Source organism: Salmo salar, chromosome 09 (assembly GCF_965601325.2).
Source record: "Salmo salar chromosome 09, fSalSal1, whole genome shotgun sequence".
NCBI classification, from domain to species: domain Eukaryota; kingdom Metazoa; phylum Chordata; class Actinopteri; order Salmoniformes; family Salmonidae; genus Salmo; species Salmo salar.
The window spans coordinates 45473522-45492109 of record NC_138299.1 but is presented as its reverse complement, the minus strand read 5'-3'; the positions used below and the strand labels follow the sequence as shown (position 1 = coordinate 45492109).

General features: G+C 42.0%; 1 protein-coding gene across 1 annotated transcript; it reads right to left on the bottom strand.

Annotated features, from left to right (window-relative positions):
• Positions 1-1942: 1942 nt before the first annotated feature.
• LOC106611380 (calpain-1 catalytic subunit) lies at positions 1943-17521 on the bottom strand. Its single transcript, XM_082955798.1, has 17 exons — positions 17378-17521; positions 15462-15718; positions 15268-15337; positions 13698-13816; positions 13358-13491; positions 13101-13275; positions 12688-12762; positions 12204-12289; positions 6356-6430; positions 6048-6208; positions 5768-5934; positions 5404-5415; positions 5019-5227; positions 4481-4520; positions 4274-4342; positions 2284-2341; positions 1943-2082 (listed from the first exon to the last, which is right to left on the bottom strand). Exons 2-17 carry the CDS (start codon positions 15696-15698, stop codon positions 1958-1960), a joined length of 1812 nt encoding a protein of 603 aa, XP_082811924.1. The 5' UTR covers positions 15699-15718; positions 17378-17521; the 3' UTR covers positions 1943-1957.
• Positions 17522-18588: the final 1067 nt, after the last annotated feature.

Here is an 18588-nt window from a genome sequence, read left to right as displayed (position 1 = left end):
TCACTCTTCAATAAACAGAGACAAGAAGAACGACACCTTGTCAGACAGGCCACTTCCTGAATGAAACCTTCTCAGATTTTGGCCTGCCATATGAGTTCTGTTATACTCACAGACACCATTCAAACATTTTTAGAAACTTTAGGGTGTTTTCTATCCATATGTAATAAGTATATGCATATTCTAGTTACTGGGTAGGAGTGGTAACCAGATTAAATCGGGTACGTTTTTTATCCGTCCGTGAAAATACTGCCCCCTAGCCATAACAGGTTAAAGATTGCTGTGCACCCATCCAACTTGAAGGAGCTGGAGCAGTTTTGCCTTGAAGAATTGGCCAAAATCCCAGTGGCTAGATGGGCCAAGCTTATAAAGACATATCCCGAAATACTGGTGGCTCTACAAAGTATTGACTTTGGGGGGGTGAATAGTAATGCACGCTCAAGTTCTGTTTTTTTTGTCTTATTTCTTGTTTGTTTCACAATGAAAAATATTTTGCATCTTCAAAGTGGTAGGCATGTTGTGTAAATCAAATGATACAAACCCCCCCAAAAAATCAATTTTAATTCCAGATTGTAAGGCAACACACTAGGAAAAATGCCAATGGTGGGTCAATGCTATTGCAGAGCTCTTATTATTAAAGATGTAGTTTAAGTATAACTCTGACTGGTGTGTGAAGTTTGTTTCTCTCCTCATTTGGTAATACAGAAATTAATCACCACAATATATATTTATATTCTGGACTTAATTCCTTTCTTTATGTTTTGGGGTCTGCATGTATTGCTGTGTAATGTTAGGTATTACTGCACTGTTGGAGCCAGGAACATAATCATTTAGTTAGGTATTACTGCACTGTTGGAGCCAGAAACATAATCATTTAGTTAGGTATTACTGCACTGTTGGAGCCAGAAACATAATCATTTAGTTAGGTAGTACTGCACTGTTGGAGCTAGGAACACAAGCATTTTGCGACACACGTGATAACATCTGCAAAATCTGTATACACAACCAATAAAATTTGATTTGATAAGCAGGGCTTGGTTATAACCCTGAATGGTAGACCAACAGGTAGCTGTAGATAGATCAACTCTCCAGTAGGAGGTGCTGTAGATAGATCAACTCTCCAGTAGAAGGTGCTGTAGAGGGATCAACTCTCCAGTAGGAGGTGCTGTAGACAGATCAACTCTCCAGTAGGAGGTGCTGTAGACAGATCAACTCTCCAGTAGGAGGTACTGCCCAGCCTATTGTTTTTTGTAATAGTGGATATTACGTTGAAGTTCTGACGTTTTTTTTAATGGTGCAAATTCAAAATATTGTATACAAGGTTTGCCTATGTTGAAATTTGGTCACCATGATGACATAATCCTGTGGAAATTTGACCCTCAAAATAACAGTGCAACTGACTTTTTTTAAATCCAATGTATTTTCCACATAGATTCCACGTCACAATACATTGACAAATTATGTTAATTTATCCAGTTTGTACCCAGTGGAATGGTATTGTCTCTTACCTGTCCACTGTGTCTGCATTGAGACCAGATTCCTGGTCCCTCCCTGTATACTAATTATTTGACTGATATTCTTTCCAAATAATATGCAGTTATCTATTTTAAAACACATATTGATGTCATAAGTCAATGGTGCCACATGTCAATTATTTAAGAAGGCGGGATCATTATGATTTAAATGGTTTCACTGTCCAGATCCGTCTACATTTGAAGGATATCCAGACACCTCCGGAGGTGGTCAGGAAGATCCGATCACTATCAGATCCCAGTGTGTCTTTTGATAGTATATACCTGTCTACAAATGTGGGCACAATCAGGATGTAGAAACAATCTGGACAAAGGGTGCATGTTAGCACCAGCTATAAACAGGGCCTAAGGGTCATTGCAAAAACTCCTACATTCATTCACAGATTTTACTGCTACATTTTGAACAATGTACTCTTGTAAAGTACTGTTCAAGGTGTTTCACGACAGAAAACATCATGGGAGACTGTCACTAAACTCATGAAGGATACATCCATTAAGGCCACCATGCTGCGACAGGACTCCAAGCTGAAGCCTTGTGTTTTCTTTGCATATCCTGTATAAAATGGGAAAAGGTGGCACATCAAAAGAAATCCTACAGCTACAATCAAGCAACCCATTGCTCACCAAACACCCATCCTTGTATCCTTGTGTGTGATTCTGATCTCATCACAACTAATGTATGTCTGTTCAAACTCCTGCTTTTGGTCACAAATGACTGGGAATCTCCATGATGATTGATTTTCTCTTTACATACCTTGGAGGAGAGTTTCATTTAAAATCCTCTGAAGCTGTTCAGCATCCACCTCCTCAAACTTTTCAGTGAAAATAAAAAGAGTGTTATTGATTATTTATATATATATATGCACACAGTATCTCACTAAAGTGAGTACACCCCTCAAATTTTTGTAAATATTTGAGTATATCATGTCATGTGACAACACTGAAGAAATGACCCTTTGCTACAATGTAAAGTAGTGAGTGTACAGCTTGTATAACAGTGTAAATTTGCTGTCCCCTCAAAATAACACAACACACAGCAATTAATGTATAAACTGCTGGCAACAAGGTTTAGTTTATATATATACACTGCTCAAACAAATAAAGGGAACACTTAAACAACACATCCTAGATCTGAATGAAATAAATAATCTTATTAAATACTTTTTTCTTTACATAGTTGAATGTGCTGACAACAAAATCACACAAAAATAATCAATGGAAATCCAATTTATGGAGGTCTGGATTTGGAGTCACACTCAAAATTAAAGTGGAAAACCACACTACAGGCTGGTCCAACTTTGATGTAATGTCCTTAAAACAAGTCAAAATGAGGCTCAGTAGTGTCTGTGGCCTCCACGTGCCTGTATGACCTCCCTACAATGCCTGGGCATGCTCCTGATAAGGTGGCGGATGGTCTCCTGAGGGATCTCCTCCCAGACCTGGACTAAAGCATCCGCCAACTCCTGGACAGTCTGTGGTGCAACGTGGCGTTGGTGGATGGAGCGAGACATGATGTCCCAGATGTGCTCAATTGGATTCAGGTCTGGGGAACGGGCGGGCCAGTCCATAGCGTCAATGCCTTCCTCTTGCAGGAACTGCTGACACACTCCAGCCACATGAGGTTGAGCATTGTCTTGCATTAGGAGGAACCCAGGGCCAACCGCACCAGCATATGGTCTCACAAGGGGTCTGAGGATCTCATCTCGGTACCTAATGGCAGTCAGGCTACCTCTGGCGAGCACATGGAGGGCTGTGCGGCCCCCCAAAGAAATGCCACCCCACACCATGACTGACCCACCGCCAAACCGGTCATGCTGGAGGATGTTGCAGGCAGCAGAACGTTCTCCACGGCGTCTCCAGACTCTGTCACGTCTGTCACATGTGCTCAGAGTGAACCTGCTTTCATCTGTGAAGAGCACAGGGCGCCAGTGGCGAATTTGCCAATCTTGGTGTTCTCTGGCAAATGCCAAACGTCCTGCACGGTGTTGGGCTGTAAGCTCTGGCAGCGCTCCTCCTGCTCCTCCTTGCACAAAGGCGGAGGTAGCGGTCCTGCTGCTGGGTTGTTGCCCTCCTACGGCCTCCTCCACGTCTCCTGATGTACTGGCCTGTCTCCTGGTAGCGCCTCCATGCTCTGGACACTACGCTGACAGACACAGCAAACCTTCTTGCCACAGCTCGCATTGATGTGCCATCCTGAATGAGCTGCACTACCTGAGCCACTTGTGTGGGTTGTAGACTCCGTCTCATGCTACCACTAGAGTGAAAGCACCGCCAGCATTCAAAAGTGACCAAAACATCAGCCAGGAAGCATAGGAAATGAGAAGTGGTCTGTGGTCTCCACCTGCAGAACCACTCCTTTATTGGGAGTGTCTTGCTAATTGCCTATAATTTCCACCTGTTGTCTATTCCATTTGCACAACAGCATGTGAAATTTATTGTCAATCAGTGTTGCTTCCTAAGTGGACAGTTTGATTTCACAGAAGTGTGATTGACTTGGAGTTACATTGTGTTGTTTAAGTGTTCCCTTTATTTTTTTGAGCAGTATATATATATCCTATATCCTAGGTCCTAATGTTTGAGATAGGTCCTAATGTTTGAGATACTATATATATATATATCTATATATAGTTTAACAATTGTTAAAAAGTAGTAATATTCTCAAATGCTATAGATTTTATTAGTTTATGTGTTTTAATTTCACATTGCCTCCTTTTGTGTTCAAATGAAAGATATTGGGAACTTGCCTGATCAGAATATTGCCGAAACATAGTTTGTTTGCTGTCCATATCTGCTCTATTGTGAGTAGGCATGGGCTAAAAAAATGAAATATAAGATATTAAAAAGGAAGACAATATCAGAAGATAAATAGAAATACACGGTTCACCTTAAATACCTTGGGGATTCCCTCAATATCTACATATGTGGGATGAAATAAAGTTTTCCTTAAATACCTTGGAGATTTCCACAATATCTTGGTCATTTGAATTTTCACTGAGGAAAAAAATGAAGACTGTTTTGTTTCTGTTAGGAAAACATAAATTATTGTGAAACTCAGCCCAGGATTCAATCTCATCGCGGGTTGTTGATAATGCACATTTTAAAGGCAAAGCTACAGTGTTCGCAGAGATTGCATTCACAGTAAAATATTACAGATATTGGCTCAATTGAAAATGACCTTTGGTGCATTGTTTACAGGCGCAAACAGATTGAATCCCGGTCCTAATGTTTGCTATGATCACTGACTGTAAAAAATATGTGACATTAATTAAGGGTATAGTTCACCCAAGTTACAAAATTCCATATTGGTTTCCCTGAAAGCAATCTATGGACAAGCTAGGACCGCAATCCATGGTTTGGATATATTTTTCACGATTTATGTCCAAATCATCTTAAACTAACTTTATTTGTAAGGAAACCAATATGAAATGGTGTAACTTGGATAAACAACCCCTTTATTATGAATGGGGGGGGGGGGGGAGCTGTGCTTACTGGATTTGGGTTTCCACCTTGGAGAGAATGGACAGGATGAAGGAGGCGGTTTCGTTTGGGTTGAAGGATGATGGCACAATCAGGTATTCACCAGGTTTCAGCCTAGAGAGCAGCACCACTGTTCGAGCATTCAGGAGGTTCTTGGTTTGGGCGACAGGCACATTGGTGTTGAAGAAGTCGGCAGGAAACTTCCCCCTCTGTCCTTTGAACTGAGATCACAATCATAGAATGTTTTACATAAGGCTGCAGATCATTTCCAATTCAAATCTGGACCTTGAAGCCATTTCTACCACATGTGATGATCCATTATATTGGCCAGATAGTCTAGTGGCTGCTCTAACTTTTATAACGTTATTTGTGAAATGTATGTTTAAAAGTTACTTACTTGGGAAGGCACCTGTTAGAATGTAAAAGAAAGACAATTCAATTGCAGGAACAATAGCATACCTGGCCCAGTTGAATGTATTGTTCTGGCATAACATCCTACATGTAGGTTCACAAATGGGCATATTTGCATTGAGAACTGCACAGTGCCAACATACGTTAGAGGACCTTACAAAGAGATCTCCCGTTTAACTTACACTACTGACATGACAGTTTATGGCACAATAACAGTGCTACCTGTAACAAAGTCCTCAGAGGAAGCACATAGCTTTGCTTCAATCTGTACATGTTTTTTTGGGGATAAAGTTGAGATAAACTACAGTATATAACATAACGAAAGGCGTGCACCAAAGAAGGGCACTGACCTCGAAGATGTTGATGCCGATGTAGAGACTTTTGACCAGGCGTCTGTTTCTCTTGTCAGGCTTCTGCATCAGAGACACCAACGTGTTGTTGTCCCCCTGTGTCTCAGAGCAGTCCCTGTCTAATCCCTCAATCTTCACCCGATACTGGGGATTTGTCCAGAAACTGTCTGGGAGACAAAAAATTATGGACATGTTGACGGTAAATTCTGGTAATTTATAGTCATCAACTGCAAATAATTCCTTGTTGAAAGCAAAACATTTAAATCAAGATGTAATTTACTTGGGAAATTCATGCAGCCACCAGCAGTGGTTCCTGCAACCCATCTGCCATCATGTATGGAGTGTGTCCAAAGACCTTTAGAGTTGCCGTCAAGAAAATCAGGGCACATACAGCAGATAGTCACATCTGTGAAGTGCTTACAGAAGTCTTCCATTGTCATCCTGAGAAGACAACCAAAATTGTGAATTGGTTCTGGTATTGAAATATCACTATAGATGTGGACTGACACTGTACTGTATGTGTTAATCGCTTACAACAAAATATTGACATGGTCTGCAAAACAAATTTCTGCATTAAAAATGGTTTACCAGAATTCACCATCCTCTTTCACTGACAGACACATCTTCCGATCATTAGGACTCACTGTTTGCCACATGGATGACCTGGTTGAAATACAAACATCATGTCAATAGTTTGGATGCGGTAAGGCCACTGGTTAGTTAGTGGTAGTACTCCAGAGTCTAGGTGGCCAAGAGACAACAATGTAAAAGCTTTAACGCTCTGGCTGCTTGTGAGTGACTTCCGAATACACTGTAAAAAAGGTAAGGGAGATTAGCTGACATTTCATAAAAAGACCTCTCAAAGACAATGGGTGTGATGACATCGCAGGGTGTATATATGTGTATATGTATGTATGTATATTTATTTATTTAGTAATAGAATGAGAATTATTGGCCACAACATGTACATACTGAGGAATTTGACCTGGTGAAATGGTGCTGGCTACAATATAAATAAATAAATAAATAAATAAATAAATAAAACATACATACATACATACATACATCTCTATTTATTTATTTATTTATATTGTAGCCAGCACCATTTCACCAGGTCAAATTCCTCAGTATGTACATGTTGTGGCCAATAATTCTGATTCTATTACATTTTATTGAAAAGGCACTTTTTAATTGATATCTTTAGGGTTATAAATAAAAATAAAATATACACACACACATATATATATATATATATACATACTGCTCAAAAAAATAAAGGGAACACTTAAACAACACAATGTAACTCCAAGTCAATCACACTTCTGTGAAATCAAACTGTCCACTTAGGAAGCAACACTGATTGACAATAAATTTCACATGCTGTTGTGCAAATGGAATAGACAACAGGTGGAAATTATAGGCAATTAGCAAGACACCCCCAATAAAGGAGTGTTTCTGCAGGTGGGGACCACAGACCACTTCTCAGTTCCTATGCTTCCTGGCTGATGTTTTGGTCACTTTTGAATGCTGGCGGTGCTTTAACTCTAGTGGTAGCATGAGACGGAGTCTACAACCCACACAAGTGGCTCAGGTAGTGCAGCTCATCCAGGATGGCACATCAATGCGAGCTGTGGCAAGAAGGTTTGCTGTGTCTGTCAGCGTAGTGTCCAGAGCATGGAGGTGCTACCAGGAGACAGGCCAGTACATCAGGAGACGTGGAAGAGGCCGTAGGAGGGCAACAACCCAGCAGCAGGACCGCTACCTCCGCCTTTGTGCAAGGAGGAGCACTGCCAGAGCCCTGCAAAATGACCTCCAGCAGGCCACAAATGTGCATGTGTCTGCTCAAACGGTCAGAAACAGACTCCATGAGGGTGGTATGAGGGCCCGACGTCCACAGGTGGGGGTTGTGCTTACAGCCCAACACCGTGCAGGACGTTTGGCATTTGCCAGAGAACACCAAGATTGGCAAATTCGCCACTGGCGCCCTGTGCTCTTCACAGATGAAAGCAGGTTCACACTGAGCACATGTGACAGACGTGACAGAGTCTGGAGACGCCGTGGAGAACGTTCTGCTGCCTGCAACATCCTCCAGCATGACCGGTTTGGCGGTGGGTCAGTCATGGTGTGGGGTGGCATTTCTTTGGGGGGCCGCACAGCCCTCCATGTGCTCGCCAGAGGTAGCCTGACTGCCATTAGGTACCGAGATGAGATCCTCAGACCCCTTGTGAGACCATATGCTGGTGCGGTTGGCCCTGGGTTCCTCCTAATGCAAGACAATGCTAGACCTCATGTGGCTGGAGTGTGTCAGCAGTTCCTGCAAGAGGAAGGCATTGATGCTATGGACTGGCCCGCCCATTCCCCAGACCTGAATCCAATTGAGCACATCTGGGACATCATGTCTCGCTCCATCCACCAATGCCACGTTGCACCACAGACTGTCCAGGAGTTGGCGGATGCTTTAGTCCCAGGTCTGGGAAGAGATCCCTCAGGAGACCATCCGCCACCTCATCAGGAGCATGCCCAGGCGTTGTAGGGAGGTCATACAGGCACGTGGAGGCCACACACACTACTGAGCCTCATTTTGACTTGTTTTAACCTCTATGGGCTAGGTGGGTCCCACCTACTCAACAGCCAGTTGAATCCTGTGGCGCGTTATTCAAATCCTTAGATATGCTATTACTTCAATTTTTCAAAAATATGACTATTTTACACCATTTTAAAGATAAGACTCTCGTTAATCTAACCACACTGTCCGATTTCAAAAAGGCTTTACAACGAAAGCAAACCATTAGATTATGTCAGCAGAGTACCGAGCCAGAAATAATCAGACACCCATTTTTCAAGCTAGCATATAATGTCACAGCTAAATGTAGCACTAACCTTTGATGATCTTCATCAGATGACAACCCTAGGACATTATGTTATACAATACATGCATGTTTTGTTCAATCAAGGTCATATTTATATCAAAAAACAGCTTTTTACATTAGCATGTGACTAGCACGTGACTAGCATTCCCACCGAACACTGCTGGTGAATTTACTAAATTACTCACGATAAACGTTCACAAAAAGCATAACAATTATTTTAAGAATTATAGATACAGAACTCCTCTATGCACTCGATATGTCCGATTTTAAAATAGCTTTTCGGTGAAAGCACATTTTGCAATATTCTCAGTAGATAGCCCGGCATCACATGGCTAGCTATTTAGACACCCAGCAGGTTTAGCACTCATCAAAGTCAGATTTACTATAAGAAAAATGTTCTTACCTTTGTTGTCTTCGTCAGAATGCACTCCCAGGACTTCTACTTCAATAACAAATGTTGGTTTGGTCCAAAATAATCCATCGTTATATCCAAACAGCGGCGTTTTGTTCGTGCGTTCTAGACACTATCCTAAAGGCTAAATAAGGGTGACGAGCATGGCGCAATTCGTGACAAAAGAATTCTAAATATTCCATTACCGTACTTCGAAGCATGTCAACCGCTGTTTAAAATCAATTTTTATGCCATTTTTCTCATAAAAAAGCGATAATATTCCGACCGGGAATCTGCGTTTAGATAAACAGACAAAGGAAAACAAAGCATTCGGTCGAAGCGGGCACGCGCCTAAGCCCATAGTACTCTGAGTGGCCACTTGCCAAAAGCGATAAAGTGTTTCAGCCAGAGCCTGCCTCGATATCGTTCAACGTATTCCCGGGCTCTGAGACCCTATGGAAGACGTAGGAAGTGTCACGTTATTGCACAGATCCTGAGTCTTCAATAAAAAGAGCCAAGATGAAACACTACTTCTCAGACAGGCCACTTCCTGCTTGAAATCTTCTCAGGTTTTGGCCTGCCATAGGAGTTCTGTTATACTCACAGACACCATTCAAACAGTTTTAGAAACTTTAGGGTGTTTTCTATCCAAAGCCAATAATTATATGCATATTCTAGTTACTGGGCAGGAGTAGTAACCAGATTAAATCGGGTACGTTTTTTATCCAGCCGTGTCAATACTGCCCCCTATCCCCAACAGGTTTTAAGGACATTACATCAAAGTTGGATCAGCCTGTAGTGTGGTTTTCCACTTTAATTTTGAGTGTGACTCCAAATCCAGACCTCCATGGGTTGATAAATTGGATTTCCATTGATTATTTTTGTGTGATTTTGTTGTCAACACATTCAACTATGTAAAGAAAAAAGTATTTAATAAGATTATTTCTTTCATTCAGATCTAGGATGTGTTGTTTAAGTGTTCCCTTTATTTTTTTGAGCAGTATATATATATATATATATATACTACCAGTCAAAAGTTTTAGAACACCTTCTCATTCAAGGGTTTTTCTTAATTTTTTATGTTTTCTACATTGTAGAATAATAGTGAAGACATCAAGACTACAAAATAACACATATGGAATTTTTCAAATAGTCACACTTTGCCTTGATGACAGCTTTGGCACTCTTGGCATTCTCTCAACCAGCTTCACCTGGAATACTTTTCCAACAGTCTTGAAGGAGTGCCCACATATGCTGAGCACTTGTTGGTTGCTTTTCCTTCACTCTGCGGTCCGACTCATCCCAAACCATCTCAATTTGATTGAGGTCGGGGGACTGTGGAGGCCAGGTCATCTGATGCAGCACTCCATCACTCTTCTTCTTGGTCAAATAGCCCTTACACAGCCTGGAGGTGTATTGGGTCATTGTCCTGTTGAAAACAAATGATAGTCCCACTAAGTGCAAACCAGATGGGATGGCGTATCGGTGCAGAATGCTGTGGTAGCCGTGCTGGTTAAGTGTGCCTTGAATTCTAAATAAATCACAGACATCGTCAACAGCAAAGCACCCCTACACCATATCACCTCCTCTTCCATGTTTTACGGGGGGAAATACACATGCGGAGATCATCCGTTCACCTACTCTGTGTCTTACAAAGACACGGTGGTTGGAACCAAAAATCTTCAATATGGACTCCAAACAAATTTCAACCGTCTAATGTCCATTGCTCATGTTTTTTTGGCCCAAGAAAGTCCCTTATTCTTATTGGTGTACTTTAGTAGTAGTTTCTTTGCAGCAATTTGACCATGAAGACCTGATTCACACAGTCTCCTCTGAACAGTTGATGTTGAGTTGTGTCTGAACTCTGTGAAGCATTTATCTGGGCTGCAATTTCTGAGACTGGTAACTCTAATGAACGTATCCTCTACAGCAGAGGTAACTCTGGGTCTTCATTTCCTGTGGCGGTCTTCATGAGAGCCAGTTTCATCACAGCGCTTGATGGTTTTTGCGACTGCACATGAAGAAACATTCAAAGTTCTTGACATTTTCCGTATTGACTTACCTTCATGTCTTAATGTAATGATGGACTGTCATTTCTCTTTACTTATTTGAGCTGTTCTTGTGATAATATGGACTTGGTCTTTTACCAAACAGGCTATCTTCTGTATAATACTCTTGGCATTCTCTCAACCAGCTTCATGAGGTAGTCACCTGGAATGCATTTCAATTACTTTCTTAAGAGTTAATTTGTGTATTTTCTTTCCTTCTTAATGCATTCTCTCAACCAGCTTCATGAGGTAGTCACCTGGAATGCATTTCAATTACTTTGTTACACAAATTAACTCTTAAGAAAGTAATTTAAATGCATTCCAGGTGACTACCTCATTAAGCTGGTTAAGAGAATGCCAAGAGTGTGCAAAGCTGTCATCAAGGCAAAGGGTGTCTATTTGAAGAATCTCAAATATAAAATATGTATTTGATTAGATGTATGGTTACTTTATGTCTTCACAATTGTTTTACAATGTATAAAATAGCAACAATAAAGAAAAACCCTTGAATGAGTAGGTGTTTAAAACGTTTTACCGGTAGTGTATATACAAACAAAGTATGTAGACTATACTGTAGATACAGCAAAAAAGAACAATTACACATACTGAGGAAGAATCTAATAAACAAAGGTATCTATTGTGAATAGCTAATCCTTACTTATCACATGTTACAGTCAGACTATACTGTAAATCCTAACTTATCACATGTCACAGTCAGACTATACTGTAAACCCTTACTTATCACATGTCACAGTCAGACTATACTGTACATCCTTACTTATCACAGTCAGACTATACTGTAAATCCTTACTTATCACATGTCACAGTCAGACTATACTGTAAATCCTTACTTATCACATGTCACAGTCAGACTATACTGTAAATCCTTACTTATCACATGTCACAGTCAGACTATACTGTAAATCCTTACTTATCACATGTCACAGTCAGACTATATTGTAAATCCTTATCACTTGTCACAGTCAGACTATACTGTAAATCCTTACTTATCACATGTCACAGTCAGACTATACTGTAAATCCTTACTTATCACATGTCACAGTCAGACTATACTGTAAATCCTTACTTATCACATGTCACAGTCAGACTCTACTGTAAATCCTTACTTATCGCTCCAGTCTCCCTTCCACTCTCCCCGGCCCCAGGGGTTGAAGAGGCGGATCAGATTAACTGGCCTGCCTTGGCTCATGATCTGTGGAAGAAACCAGAATGAACACCAGCAGTAATCTCAGAGCAGGAAATGAATCTGGGTCCCCGATGGGACAAACCAGCATCTTTACCATTAGACCAAGAGGAATTCCATAGTGGACCGAAGGCTGGCACTAATTTAGAAGTCTCAGGTAAGGCTGCCTCATCACAAGACCACGAGACCAACTCATGTTCGCTACACGTGGATAGGGTAAATTGTTCATAGCAGAATTATACCACACTTCCTCTCCCATTTCCCTCCAGGTGGAACTAAAGTAAATAATTGGCTCTATTCTGGCAAAGCAAACAATGTTTTTTCATGGCAATAAAGGAAAGAGAGCATATGGCCAAAATATATCAGCTCCAAAGCATTTCTGTCAGATTGTTAGTTCCATACAGTACCTGTTTAACTCCTGTGACGGTGTAAGCATGACCCCTCACTAATCCGTTGGGTGCCACCGTGTTCGCTGATGTTTCCTACAGAACAATAGACACAGGTATTATAGGTATTATAAAGTGAAGTAATTGGACCGTAACAGAACAGAGGTTTCAGTCACAAAATAGAACACAATATGAACACAACCTTCATATCTTTTGTGTTAAAGGACAAGTCTTAACTTCAACTACGCTTAGTAACTCATATTGTCATATATCTTGACATCAGTGCATGATTCATGGTAACTTATCATATTCTCATATATCTTGACATCAGTGCATGATTCATGGTAACTCTGAGTTACACTACATTTCTGCTCTACTAACTGGTTCGTTTAAAGGGTCATCATGGTGTTTCAGGGGGTGGTAGTGCTGCTCACCCCTTTAGGTGTGTTACACCCCATCAGAGATTTCGATTGGACAGCTCTGAACAGCAGGTCCCACAGATTTGATGGAGCGTCAGTGAGTTTGAATGTGATGTGAACCCCGCCAGTGAAGTCCATCATAGCCTCTGAAGGGGTCCCTAAATTCATGTCTGTGTAGGAGCCACACACCCTGCCAGAAGAAGACAGGTAAATAAGTCCTACATCGAGGAGGTGTTAAACTGTTTTATAACCAACTGATGTGGCTCACATACTTGGCGTAGGCTTTCTCCAGCAAGGCGGGCCAAAACTCATTGGGAGTTTTTGAATGAACGAAAATGAGATTGCCGTCAACTGTTGGTAGCTTGTCATCGATCACAACGTCCACCCACCTCCCAAACCTCCAGAACTGAAAGATAGGAGGAGAGGAGAATGATTCCTAGAGACTACTCTCTACATGGCTTGAGAAAGGCGTAGCCTAAGTATAGAAAGTCATTGTTCTCAATACCACTGAGAACCTTTTCAATGCATTAATAATCCTTTACGAACGACAGTTATTGCAATAGGTCAACGCATTTCTCACAAAGATAATGTACTGAGCCTGAGGTAATTTACCCTGAAGTGGAATATTCCACAGTAATCCTCTTTAAAGCTTTGATTTAGGGGTACTACTTGTTCCAGGATGTCCTTCTGGAACGTCAAAGACCCAATGGAAGCAAGAAACCAGCAATCTCCTGAACAAATAGAAATGACAAGTTTATGCACATCGTGACATTTGTAATGAAAAGGGAATGGTGTGGTGGGAGCATGGTGTGGTAGGGGCATGGTGTGGTGGGAGCATGGTGTGGTAGGGGCATGGTGTTGGGGGCATGGTGTGGTAGGGGCATGGTGTGGTAGGGGCATGGTGTGGTAGGGGCATGGTGTGGTGGGGGGCATGGTGTGGTAGGGGCATGGTGTGGTAGGGGCATGGTGTGGTAGGGGCAAGGTGTGGTAGGGGCATGGTTTGGTGGGGGCATGGTGTGGTAGGGGCATGGTGTGGTGGGGGCATGGTGTGGTAGGGGAATGGTGTGGTAGGGGCATGGTGTGGTGGGAGCATGGTGTGGTGGGAGCATGGTGTGGTAGGGGCATGGTGTGGTGGGGGCATGGTGTGGTAGGGGCATGGTGTGGTAGGGGAATGGTGTGGTGGGGGCATGGTGTGGTAGGAGCATGGTGTGGTAAGGGGATGGTGTGGTAGGGGGATGGTGTGGTGGGGCATGGTGTGGTAGGGGCATGGTGTGGTGGGAGCATGGTGTGGTGGGGCCATGGTGTGGTAGAGGCATGGTGTGGTGGGGGCATGGTGTGGTAGGGGCATGGTGTGGTGGGGGCATGGTGTGGTAGGGGCATGGTGTGGTGGAGGCATGGTGTGGTAGGGACAAGGTGTGGTAGGAGCATGGTGTGGTAGGAGCATGGTGTGGTAGGGGCATGGTGTGGTGGGGGCATGGTGTGGTGGGGGCATGGTGTGGTGGGGCATGGTGTGGTAGGGGCCATGTTGTGGTAGGGGCCATGTTGTGGTGGGGGCAGGGTGTGGTGGGAGCATGGTGTGATAGGGGCATGGTGTGGTAGGGGCATGGTGTGGTGGGGGCATGGTGTGGTGGGGGCATGGTGTGGTAGGGGCATGGTGTGGTAGGGGCATGGTGTGGTGGAGGCATGGTGTGGTGGGGGCATGGTGTGGTAGGGGCATGGTGTGGTGGGGCATGGTGTGGTAGGGGCATGGTGTGGTAGGGGCATGGTGTGGTGGGGCCATGGTGTGGTAGGGCATGGTGTGGTGGGGCACGGTGTGGTAGGAGCATGGTGTGGTGGGGGCATGTTGTGGTAGGGGCATGGTGTGGTGGGGCATGGTGTGGTAGGGGCATGGTGTGGTAGGGGCATGGTGTGGTAGGGGCATGGTGTGGTAGGGCATGGTGTGGTAGGGGCATGGTGTGGTAGAGGCATGGTGTGGTAGGGGCATGGTGTGGTAGGGGCATGGTGTGGTGGGGCATGGTGTGGTAGGGGCATGGTGTGGTAGGGGCATGGTGTGGTAGGGGCATGATGTGGTGGGGCATGGTGTGGTAGGGACATGGTGTGGTAGGGGCATGGTGTGGTAGGGGCATGGTGTGGTGGGGCCATGGTGTGGTGTTGACACTTGCTTACAACCAAATCCACTTACCAACCATTCCTTGCCCAAAGTCAAACCTTGAAAGTCCATCCAGGATAAAATCTGGATTCTGTATCATTTTCTGGAAGAGTGAATACACACATTTCACCTATTAATAATATTTATAATTTCAGTTAATACTCTGTATTAATAAAATCAGTTAATACTCTGTGTTGTTACGTGTGCAGATCTGGATGATGTCATACCGCTGGTCTCAACCACACCACTCTGCTCATGTCATTAGGGGTAAGTAGCCCATCACCAATGGAGTTATGGTCTGGGGGGAACATCTCATCGATGTACCTCACTCCCCTGGCCAAACAGTATTGCGTCAGCTGCTGAAAGTCTTGGTTGCTGTGTTTCTCTGGGTTGGCAAGACTCCCAACACCCTCTTGCTTGTTGCGCTCCTGCATTATACTCATACACACACCGGGAGGAGGCATTGTTGTACTGTATGCAGGATCTGTTAGCAGGGTGAAATGATGAAATACTCAGATTTAATAGGTGGAGCCTAAATATAAATAACATTATTAAGTGTTGATAACAATTAGCAATACAACAGCTATTCAAAACAACTATGCAACACTATTAAAAAGTATATCCTTCAGCATATTGTAGGCTCCCTAGTTTTGCAAAAGTGTCTTTCCAGAAATTGCTTCATATTTTTTCAATATCTTATTCATGCTATAAATATTAACATCCAAATCAAAAATGCAATTGAAAGTGATGAAACATGGTAACACGTATAGAAAGTATATAAAGCTGCGTGCAGCAAGTTCACCAGTGTAAATAAAAGTCCAGTACTCCTGGACTCCATGAACACACTAAAAACGGTTTCAGGGAAGTCAATGTTGAAAATGGACAAAGTACATCTGACAACCTTAAATGTTGTCTATTTCATTTGGCTTTGACTCTCGATTCCAAATGTTACCCACATGATCCTCTACCATACTAACTAGGTCATGTTACCCACATGAGCCTCTATCATACTAACTAGGTAATGTTACCCACATGATCCTCTACCATACTAACTAGTTCATGTTACCCACATGAGCCTCTATCATACTAACTAGGTAATGTTACCCACATGATCCTTTATCATACTAACTAGGTCATGTTACCCACATGAGCCTCTATCATACTAACTAGGTCATGTTACCCACATGAGCCTCTATCATACTAACTAGGTAATGTTACCCACATGATCCTCTATCATACTAACTAGGTAATGTTACCCACATGATCCTCTATTATACTAACTAGGTAATGTTACCCACATGATCCTCTATCATACTAACTAGGTAATGTTACCCACATGAGCCTCTATCGTACTAACTAGGTAATGTTACCCACATGATCCTCTATCATACTAACTAGGTAATGTTACCACATGAGCCTCTATCAAACTAACTAGGTAATGTTACCCACATGATCCTCTATCATAGTAACTAGGTCATGTTACCCACATTATCCATTATCATACTAACTAGGTAATGTTACCCACATGATCCTCTATCATACTAACTAGGTAATGTTACCCACATGATCCTCTATCATACTAACTAGGTAACATTACCCACATGATCCTCTATCATACTAACTAGGTAAGCCCACTGTCCCACCCAGGCATCCCCGATCCTCTATCATACTAACTAGGTAATGTTACCCACATTATCCTTTATCATACTAACTAGGTAATGTTACCCACATTATCCTTTATCATACTAACTAGGTAATGTTACCCACATGATCCTCTATCATACTAACTAGGTAATGTTACCCACATGATCCTCTATCATACTAACTAGGTAATGTTACCCTCATTATCCTTTATCATACTAACTAGGTAATGTTACCCACATAATCCTCTATCATACTAACTAGGTAATGTTACCCACATTATCCTTTATCATACTAACTAGGTAATGTTACCCACATTAGCCTCTATCATGCTATCTAGATGAAGTAAATTGGTCTTTAATCAATTACAATTGATTCAATAATTGCAAATGGAAACATGATCATGTCTGATTTATAACAAAGCAGTAGTAATATATATTACGTTATTGAAATCTTACTCCACCAGGGACATAAGCTATCAGAGTTGGTTAAAGTTTCTTACCTCAGAATATCAAAATTTTAACCAGGGTTTTCAACTTCTGTAAACCAATTCAAGTAATAGTCTTCTTATATACTTGTTTGCTGCCGTATTGCTCTGTACAGTAGGCTATGACGTAATGTGTGGACAGGCACCACCCACAGTACACACACACATTGCTTTGGCTGTGAGCCGTGTACCTTATCACCACAGCTTTCCATTGGTCAGGCTATTCTAATGGAAAATCTTGTTTAATTATGGAATCTTTTAGTTAAATGCCATTGTCTCTAATCAGCGTTTTCCTGGACGTGAACATACTGAAGACCACAACATCAGACAACCTGAAGTGAGTATACAGTATCTGACCTGCTTAGTAATACGTCATTGTTTTATAGTTGCTGGGTTAAAGGACCTCAAATGTATTTTGGTTAAAGGAACTCCCATGTATTTTGGTTTAAGGAACTCCCATGTATTTTGGTTAAAGGAAATCCCATGTATTTTGGTTAAAGGAAATGCCATGTATTTTGGTTTAAGGAACTCCCATGTATTTTGGTTAAAGGAAATCCCATGTATTTTGGTTAAAGGAACTCCCATGTATTTTGGTTTAAGGAAATTCCATGTCTTTTGGTTTAAGGAACTCCCATGTATTTTGGTTTAAGGAAATCCCATGTATTTTGGTTTAAGGAAATCCCATGTATTTTGGGTTAAAGGAAATCCCATGTATTTTGGTTAAAGGAACTCCCATGTATTTTGGTTAAAGGAAATCCCATGTATTTTGCTTAAAGGAACTCCCATGTATTTTGGTTTAATGAACTCCCATGTCTTGACAGTCCCCCAAAACGCCACAAGAATTACTTAAACAATATGCTTACATGATTATATTATTGATTACTCACCATTTTATTTGTAAAGACAGCTATTTAAAAATCCTCTGCCGAATAAACTAGTATTTGCCTTCCTCTGGTGGTCGGCTGCATCATTACATCAGTTAAAATCACATCACTTCAACGTTACGTCCCAGGGGCGGTCCTTAGAAAAACATTTATCCAGCTCGACTGCTTCATGGCACAGACGTGGCAAAGTCATCGCTGAATTTGTCTCAAGCAGGTGGGTCTAAATACATAACTTTCATAGCTCTACGATAAAGATTGCGACCAACACACTTCCCTAAACCTAAAATAAGTAAAGAGCAAATTTTGTGTGGATATCAAACATTTGTTTTACGTTGCTAGCAG

What these genes read in the sequence shown, in the direction of transcription:
- LOC106611380 (XM_082955798.1), bottom strand. Translation starts at nt 15,698, where the DNA reads ATGCCTCCTCCCGGTGTGTGTATGAGTATAATGCAGGAGCGCAACAAG. An exon ending in CTGGAGAAAGCCTACGCCAA is followed by an intron (nt 13,276 to 13,357) that starts GTATGTGAGCCA and finishes TTCTTCTGGCAG; the next exon opens with GGTGTGTGGCTCCTACACAG. An exon ending in AAGGTGGAAACCCAAATCCA is followed by an intron (nt 4,521 to 5,018) that starts GTAAGCACAGCT and finishes TTTTTTCCTCAG; the next exon opens with TGAAAATTCAAATGACCAAG.